Source organism: Hippichthys cyanospilos, chromosome 16, assembly GCF_059441005.1.
Source record: "Hippichthys cyanospilos isolate Australia breed blue-spotted pipefish chromosome 16, RoL_Hcya_1.0, whole genome shotgun sequence".
Classification (NCBI taxonomy): domain Eukaryota; kingdom Metazoa; phylum Chordata; class Actinopteri; order Syngnathiformes; family Syngnathidae; genus Hippichthys; species Hippichthys cyanospilos.
The window spans coordinates 1,197,501-1,206,957 of NC_142384.1; the positions used below are offsets into that span (position 1 = coordinate 1,197,501).

Here is a 9,457-nt window from a genome sequence, read left to right on the forward strand (position 1 = left end):
TGTAGATGACTTCAGTGCAGGACTCTTACCAAATATGTAAAATTTAGACAAGGCGGGACAATGTGGGTGGAGTTACTGCAGCTTTTATTGTTCCAATATTGTGACTTTCAATGCCATATAGGCCACACCCACTGTCGAAACATCGTACTGATTTGTGGAGGGCATAAGGCATGGCCACTGGCTTTTCAGAAAACATTTAAGGGATATCGCTTCAAGGGGCTCAGCAGAGTACATAAAAACATTAAGGATTTGCTATGTTTTTTGCTGCCACTAGGTGGCGCTCGTACTATGATAAAAAATAGGCTTGTAGGTGTGTTTCACATTGGACTCCCATCCCATATACGAAGTTTTAAAAATATCAGATCGTCTAGGTCCAATTACAGCAACTTTTACCGTTTTCGCGAGACATCGGATTTTGAGTTGGCATAGAGGCCACGCTCTTTATTGAAAAGTCATAAAAGTTGAGAACCTTAAGGTTTCAATGTGTCATAGCTTTTCTGACCATTTTTGAGTTCATTTAGTCAAACAGGCATTTCACAATACATAAAAGTATAAAAAATGAGATTTTTGTCCGCCACTGGGTGGCGCTGTAAATGATTTGAAAGCTTATCACATAGCTGTATTATTGCATGACTTTTAAAGTCCCAGGAAAGTTTCAGATGGTTTGAAGCTGTCATAGCTGAGTTATTAAGATTTTTGTCACTCTTGACGAAGGAAGTATTAAACATAATTTGAAGCTCCGCCCCCATCTTTTATGTCAAGAGATCTTCACGATATTAGGACTATGTGTGCCCCTCAGTTGGATAATGATTCATGCCAAAGTTGAAGGTAATGGGGTGAATCCTTTAAGAGTAAAAGGCACTAGTTTGCGACCAGCTAATGTCTAAGAATGGGACAAAACTGCACATTAAAAAAATTCATAAAATTTTTTCTGTACATCCTAGTACATCACTTCTATTGACTTTTTTGTAGGTCTTACAGTCCATTTGCCTACAAAGTTTCATAGCTGTAGGTCAAACCAAACAGGATTGACTGTAATCTTTCGACTAATGACATTTTTTGCAGCCACTAGGTGGCGCTAGCTTTAAACTGGAAATTATTTTTGTTGATATGTTCAAGAGAATATTTTCATCCAATGTGTGAAATTGTGAGAAGATCAGATCATCTGGGTCAAATTACAGCAAATTTTACTGGACAGATAAAGCTTCGGAATGAAAATGGTCGTAGAGGCCACGCCCATTATCGAAACTTGGTAAAATTTGGTGGAGGTCAGCAAGGCTATCTAGAGGCTTGTCAGACTTAATTTCAGCGATATTACTTCAAAGGGCTCAGCTAAACACATAAAAACGTTTAAAAAATGCTATATTTTTGGCTGCCACTAGGTGGCGCTCGCACTAAAGGAAAAACAACGTTGATAGGTGTATTCCGCATTGGAAATCCATCAATTATGTAATGTTTAGAAGAGAAAAGACCATCTGGGTCCAAATAGAGCAAATTTGTTCGTTTTCGCGAGAAATCAGATGGACATTTTTGTTTGCCACTAGGTGGCCTTATAAGCAATTTAAGATTTTTTTAAACACATGTGTTAAGGGCTTGAGTCTTCATGTGTCTGTGAAGTTTCAGATTTTTCCAAGCTTGGAAAGCTGAGTTATAAAGGTTTGTTTCACATGTGGCAAAGTAATCATCAAAGGCATAATATGAAGCCCCGCCCCCAACATATTTGATTGCGGATCGTCACGAAAATTTGAACAATTGTGCCTCACAGTCAGATAAAACATCACAGCAAATTTGAAGTCGATCGGGTCAAGCGTTTGGGAGAAAAAAGAAGCAGTTCGGGACCTGCAAATGAGCAAAAACAGGCTAAAGGTGCACATTCAAAAATTCATAACTCTCTTTCTGTACATCTGAGCATATGGCTCACGCTGACTTTTTTGTAGGGCTTGAGGTCCTACATAAGGCTACAAATTTTTGTAGCTCTAGGTCAAATGGGCCGGGAGTAAGAGGCTAATTTCCACTCATAAGGCCATTTTGGGGCCAATTACAGCCACTTTTTTCGTTTTGGCGAGTCATCTGACTTTGAAGTGGCGTGCAGACCACGCCCATTATCGAAAAGTCATAAAATTTTAAAAACCTAATATTCCATGTCGTAATTATATTCTGACCAATTTTCACTTGTTTTACTCAAACAGACTGAGCACAATACATGAAAGTGTAAAAAATGACATTTTAATCAACCACTAGGCGGCGCTAGTAAGTATTTAAAAAAACTTTTTTTAAAGGTGTTAAAGACATAAGTTTCCATGTGTCTATGAAGTTTTAGATTTTTTTAAGCTAGTACATCAAAGTTATTAAGGTTTATGTCACTCTTGGCGAAGGAAAAATTGAACACATAATTTGAAGCCACGCCCCTATCATATATGTCAGCGGATCTGCACCAAATTTTGCCCAGTTGTGCCCCTATGTGTGAATATGGACCACAGCAAATTTGAAGGTGATTGAGTAAAGCGTTTAGGAGAAACAAGGAGCAGTTTGGGACCTGCAAACGTGCAAAAATGGGCCAAAAATGCACATTCAAAACTTCATAACTCTTTTTCTGTACATCTGAGCACATGGCTCACACTGACTTTTTTGTAGCTCTCTAGGTCCTACATATGCCTAAAAATTTTCGTAGCTCTAGGTCAAACGGGCCGGGACCAGGTGCACTTTTTCGACCTTAGGTGGCGCTCCAGAGCCATTTATTTTGCATTGTTTTGGGAAACACAAAAATATCCAATTTTTCACCGGGCCCGACAAATGTGCAAATTTTGGTGACTTTTCGTGCATGTTTAGGCCCTCAAAAATGGAAAAGCGCTGCACAGTAAATAATAATAATAATAATAACTAGAGCTGCAAGCAGCTATAAAGGGCCCTCGCAGACCTGTGCACGTTGGGGTATTAACAGGTCGGGGTATGAACAAGGACTATGAACAATGAAATAGTAGTTGTAGATGACTTCAGTGCAGGACTCTTACCAAATATGTAAAATTTAGACAAGGTGGGACAATGTGGGTGAGTTACTGCAGCTTTTATTGTTCCAATTTTGTGACTTTCAATGCCATATAGGCCACACCCACTGTCGAAACATCGTACTGATTTGTGGAGGGCATAAGGCATGGCCACTGGCTTTTCAGAAAACATTTAAGGGATATCACTTCAAGGGGCTCAGCAGAGTACATAAAAACATTAAGGATTTGCTATATTTTTTGCTGCCACTAGGTGGCGCTCGTACTATGATAAAAAATAGGCTTGTAGGTGTGTTTCACATTGGACTCCCATCCCATATATGAAGTTTTGCAAACATCAGATCATCTAGGTCCAATTACAGCAACTTTCACCGTTTTGGGGAGACATCAGACTTTGAGTTTGCATAGAGGCCACGCCCTTTAATGAAAAGTCATAAAAGTTGAGAACCTTAATGTTCCAATGTGTCATAGCTTTTCTGACCATTTTTTAGTTCATTTAGTCAAACAGGCATTTCACAGTACATAAAAGTATAAAAAATGAGATTTTTGTCCGCCACTGGGTGGCGCTGTAAATGATTTGAAAGTTTATCACATAGCTGTATTATTGCATGACTTTTAAAGTCCCAGGAAAGTTTCAGATGGTTTGAAGCTGTCATAGCTGAGTTATTAACATTTTTGTCACTCTTGGCGAAGGAAGTATTAAACATAATTTGAAGCTCCGCCCCCATCTTTTATGTCAAGAGATCTTCACGATATTAGGACTATGTGTGCCCCTCAGTTGGATAATGATTCATGCCAAAGTTGAAGGTAATGGGGTGAATCGTTTAAGAGAAAAAGGCACTAGTTTGAGACCAGCTAATGTCTAACAATGGGACAAAACTGCACAGTAAAAAAATTCATAACAATTTTTCTGTACATCCTAGCACATCACTTCTATTGACTTTTTTGTAGGTCTTGCAGTCCTTCATTTGCCTCCAAAGTTTCATAGCTGTAGGTCAAACCAAACAGGATTGACTGTAATCTTTCGACTAATGACATTTTTTGCAGCCACTAGGTGGCGCTAGCTTTAAACTGGAATATATTTTTGTCGATATGTTCAGGAGAATATTTTCATCCAATGTGTGAAATTGTGAGAAGATCAGATCATCTGGGTCAAATTAGAGCAACTTTTACTGGACAGATAAAGCTTCGGAATGAAAATGGTCGTAGAGGCCACGCCCATTATAGAAACTTCGTAAAATTTGGTGGAGGTCAGCAGGGCTGTCTAGAGGCTTTTCAGACCTAATTTCAGCGATATTACATCAAAGGGCTCAGCTAAACACATAAAAACGTTTAAAAAATGCTCTATTTTTGGCTGCCACTAGGTGGCGCTCGCACTATAACAAAAAATACGTTGTTAGGTGTATTCCGCATTGGAAACCCATCAAATATATGAAGTTTAGAAAAGATAAGACCATCTGGGACCAAACACAGCAACTTTGTTCGTTTTGGCGAGACATCAGACTGACATTTTTGTTTGCCACTAGATGGCCTTATAAGCAATTGAATATTTTTTTAAACACTTGTGTTAAGGGCTTGAGTCTCCATGTGTCTGTGAAGTTTCAGATTTTTCTAAGCTTGTAAAGCTGAGTTATAAAGGTTTGTTTCACATGTGGCAAAGTAATCATCAAAGGCATAATATAAAGCCCCGCCCCCAACATATTTGATGGCGGATCATCACAAAAATTTGAACAATTGTGCCTGCCAGTCAGATAAAACATCACAGCAAATTTGAAGTCGATCGGGTCAAGCGTTTGGGAGAAAAAAGGAGCAGTTCGGGACCTGCAAATGAGCAAAAACGGGCTAAAGGTGCACATTCAAAAATTCATAACTCTCTTTCTGTACATCTGAGCATAGGGCTCGCGCTGACTTTTTTGTAGGGCTCGAGGTCCTACATAAGGCTACAAATTTTTGGAGCTCTAGGTCAAACGGGCCGGGAGTGAGAGGCTATTTTCCACTCATAAGGCCATTTTGGGGCCAATTACAGCCACTTTTTTCGTTTTGGCGAGTCATCTGACTTTGAGGTGGCGTGCAGACTACGCCCATTATCGAAAAGTCGTAAAATTTTAAAACCTTAATATTCCATGTCTTAATGATATTCTGACCAATTTTCATTTGTTTTACTCAAACAGACTGAGAACAATACATGAAAGTGTAAAAAATGACATTTTAATCAACCACTAGGCGGCGCTAGTAGGTATTTAAAAAAACTTTTTTTAAAGGTGTTAAAGACATACGTTTCCATGTGTCTATGAAGTTCTAGATTTTTTTAAGCTAGTACATCAAAGTTATTAAGGTTTTTGTCACTCTTGGCGAAGGAAAAATTGAACACATAATTTGAAGCCACGCCCCTATCATATATGTCAGCGGATCTGCACCAAACTTTGCCCACTTGTGCCCCTATGTGTGAATATGGACCACAGCAAATTTGAAGGCGATTGAGTAAAGCGTTTAGGAGAAACAATGAGCAGTTTGGGACCTGCAAACGTGCAAAAATGGGCTAAAAATGCACATTCAAAAAATCATAACTCTTTTTCTGTACATCTGAGCACATGGCTCGCGCTGACTTTTTTGTAGGTCTCTAGGTCCTACATATGCCTAAAAATTTTTGTAGCTCTAGGTCAAACGGGCCGGGACCAGGTGCACTTTTTCGACCTTAGGTGGCGCTGCAGAGTCATTTTTTTTGCATTGTTTTGGGAAACACAAAAATATCCAATTTTTCACCGGGCCCGACAAATGTGCAAATTTTGGTGACTTTTCGTGCATGTTTAGGCCCTCAAAAATGGAAAAGCGCTGCACAGTAAATAATAATAATAATAAGAATAATAATCTGGAGAAAAACAAGAGGGCTCTCGCAGCGGTAGCTGCTCGGGCCCTAATAATAATCTGGAGAAAAACAAGAGGGCTCTCGCAGCGGTAGCTGCTCGGGCCCTAATAATAATAATAATCTGGAGAAAAACAAGAGGGCTCTCGCAGCGGTAGCTGCTCGGGCCCTAATAATAATAATAATAAGAATAATAATCTGGAGAAAAACAAGAGGGCTCTCGCAGCGGTAGCTGCTCGGGCCCTAATAATCCGGAGAAAAACAAGAGGGCTCTCGCAGCGGTAGCTGCTCGGGCCCTAATAATAATCCGGAGAAAAACAAGAGGGCTCTTGCAGCGGTAGCTGCTCGGGCCCTAATAATCTGGAGAAAAACAAGAGGGCTCTCGCAGCTCCAGAGAAAAACAAGAGGGCTCTCGCAGCGGTAGCTGCTCGGGCCCTAATAATAATCTGGGGAGGAACAATAGGGACCTCGCAGTGGTCACTGCTCGGGCCCTAATAACTGATTCACCTTTGGAGTGTGGCAGTTGCGCCAGCCTTTGTCTTGTTTCAGTCGGTGACAATAGTGATGCATGTCCTGGATGAAGTGGACTACACTTGCCGAGCTCTGCCGCATCTCTCCGATGGTGTCGGCTGCGTCAATCAGGTCTCGGTAACGCTCTCCCACCATCTGCCTCAGTTCCTCCTTCTTCAACTCGATCTCCCCGCAAACTTTCCGCTCTATGCCACGGATCTCTTCGGTGGTGTACCGTTCGAACAAAATCACTGGATCATTGATTTCCGATATCCGGAGAGACGATGCCGATTCGGCAGTCATTGCTCCTCAAAAACAATTTCTACAGTTACTGTGACGTTGTTGTATCGCCGTACTATGAACCTTGGATAAACTCACTTCCGGCTTCTACGTGACTCTTTTCTTCTTCTTCTTCTTCTTCTTCTTCGTCTTCTTCTTCTTCTTCTTCTTCTTCTTCTTCTTCTTCTTCTTCTTCTTCTTCTTCTTCTTCTTCCTCTTCTTCTTCTTCTTCTTCTTCCTCTTCTTCTTCTTCTTCTTTTTTTTATGTCATGGCTGAACCAGGCAGACTTGTTTTATATGTGATATATTTGTTGTTCCATATGTAGTATTTATGTGGAGAAAAGTTGTGTTTGTATATTAATGACCAGGAAAGAAGCATCTGTTTATGGAAGTGGGACAGTTTTGAGGGGATTTTTTCAACGTTGTAATTACAGAGTAAAACGAATTTTAGACCACCTATTTTAGAAAAAATAAAGTTGGGTATAAAATTCCATAGCGATGTTGGATTTTGAATAAACTGTTTAAGCCACTTAATCTTGAAAGTATTGTTCAAAGTAGAGAAATCCAAACAGTTAAGGCCACCTTTATCATAGGAATTCATTATTACAGATTTTTTTAATGCAGTGGGTTTTGTTTCTCCATATAAAGTTAAATAGCATTTTGTCAATATCTTTGCAAATCTTTAGGTTAACATCAAGAGAGCGAGAGCTGCATAGGTAAGACGGGAAATTCCTTCAGCTTTGGTTAACAAAATTCTCCCTGTCAACGACAAATCTCTCTGAAGCCACTGCTCTAATTTTTTCCTGGTCTTGTCAATTATCAAATCAAAGTTTCTTCTTGTTCTTGTTGTTGTTGTTGTTCTTGTTCTTGTTCTTGTTCTTGTTCTTCTTCTTGTTCTTGTTCTTCTTCTTCTCCTTCTTCTTCTTCTTCTTCTTCTTCTTCTTCTTCTTCTTCTTCTTCTTCTTCTTTACAACGTTGAAAAAATCCCCTCAAAACTGTCCCACTTCCATAAACAGATGCTTCTTTCCTGGTCATTGTGTGAAGGTGAAACCTTCACACTTATGTTTTTCTCCACCTTTATCATTATTATTTTTATTTTTTTTATTCCGACCGTTTTTTAGGCTCGTTTCAACTTTTTCCCAGTTCATCCAATTCATGCCGTTCAAACTTCATATCATTCCACATATTCATGTTTAGTGCGGGTCTATTTTTCAAGTTTCAACTTTTCATCGTTTTCCTACAATTTAAGTTTTTGTACCGTAAAAATGGCCTAATGTTAAGTGAATGGGGTGGTCTTCGTACTTTATTTTTAAACTTTAACGGTTTCCGCATTTCCTATGTCCCAGTGGCTCATGGGATTTGTGTACCGCATTCGCACTTCATGTTCGTGGGTTCAATCCCAGGCTGCGTCTTTCCGCACATTCAGTGTTTTTTTTTTTCAGTTAATTCCGTATTTTCTTTTGCTTTCAACTCCTTCCCAGTTCATCCAATTCATGCCGTTCAAACTTCATATCATTCCACATATTCACGTGAAGTGCTTTTGTATTTTTCAAGGTTCAACTATTCATCGTTTTCCTACAATTTACGTTTTTTTATACTATTCACATTTAAAGTATTTAGCCTTTTCAAACTGTTCTTACTTTCATTTCATCTTACTTTTCATTCCACAGTTCAACTTTTTTCATTTTTTTAACTGTATTATTCGTAGTTCTTCATAGATTCATGTTCAAACATGCTTCATTCTTTTTATATAAAGGTTTCACAGTGTGAATTGCCATCACTACTTTTCAACTCCGAAACCTTCAACGGTTTCACCTTCACACGCAATTTCTTCAGAAATTGCACTTTTTCTAGTTGATATACAAACACAACTTTTCTCCACATAAATACTACATATGGAACAACAAAGATATCACATATTAAAACAAGTCCTTATTTTACCCTGCTTTCGATCATTCATGACATACTGTTGGTTTGGCTATTGTTTAACCCAGATGGTTCAATGATGTCATATCGAGAATTTACCTTGAATTATAATATCACGATTTCTATTTAGTGAATTTAATATTATTGTAAGTTCAATTCCCAATGGAGTATATATGTTATTTAGAAGTGCTGCAGGATACCTACCTATGGTGTTACCCACTTTGCCAATCGATCCAACCAGACCTGAAATAGGACAAATTTGCTTCGCGTCAACTCGTAACACTAACCGGAATATATGTTCATTATTTCAAAAAGATGTTGTATCCATTCCATATGTGGTAGCCTATTGGAACTGCTTTGTAGCTAACCTTGATTGGAAGAAAATTTGGAATCTACCTGCTAGATATATGCTAACTAATAAAGTAAAGGAAGTAACTTTTAAAATAATTCATAGAGTTTACCCCAATAAAGTCTTTTTGCAAAGATTAATAAGGATATAGATGTAAACTGTTCTTTCTGTGAAGACTGCCCCGAAGATGTGTTTCACTTGATCTGGTCTTGCCCCTTTTCCGATATACTGTTATGTTGATTAATAAAAAATAAAAATCTTCTTCTTCTTCTTCAATCGTTGCTGAGGTTCGTCAGATGATTCGTCAAATGACTGTTGCAAAACACGTTGACATAATTTGACACGCTTCCTTTCAAACATACAGTTATTTGATGAACCGTTTATCCTACGTTATACTGTATTTTGTATTTGTATTTTGTCCTTCTTCGTATTCACTTTATTTGGGTTTTAATTAAATGTAATTGCAAATCTGTTTCGTTACAAAATTTATGTTAATTAGTTCTACCTAGCTACTTTTCATTGTAAAGT

The 9,457-nt window shown here is 38.5% G+C and overlaps 1 protein-coding gene across 4 annotated transcripts in view; it reads right to left on the reverse strand.

The window, feature by feature from the left end:
- Positions 1–6,754, reverse strand: part of cog1 (component of oligomeric golgi complex 1) — a 142,283-nt gene extending 135,529 nt beyond the window's left edge. For 3 of the 4 annotated variants that reach the window (XM_088436464.1, XM_088436465.1, XM_088436467.1), the window contains exon 1: positions 6,373–6,754. In XM_088436464.1, the coding sequence (XP_088292590.1) occupies positions 6,373–6,678 (306 nt within the window). In that variant the 5' untranslated portion in view covers positions 6,679–6,754. The remainder of the gene's footprint in view (positions 1–6,372) is intronic. The other variant, XM_088436466.1, reaches the window with a different exon arrangement.
- Between the last annotated feature and the right edge of the window lie 2,703 nt (positions 6,755–9,457).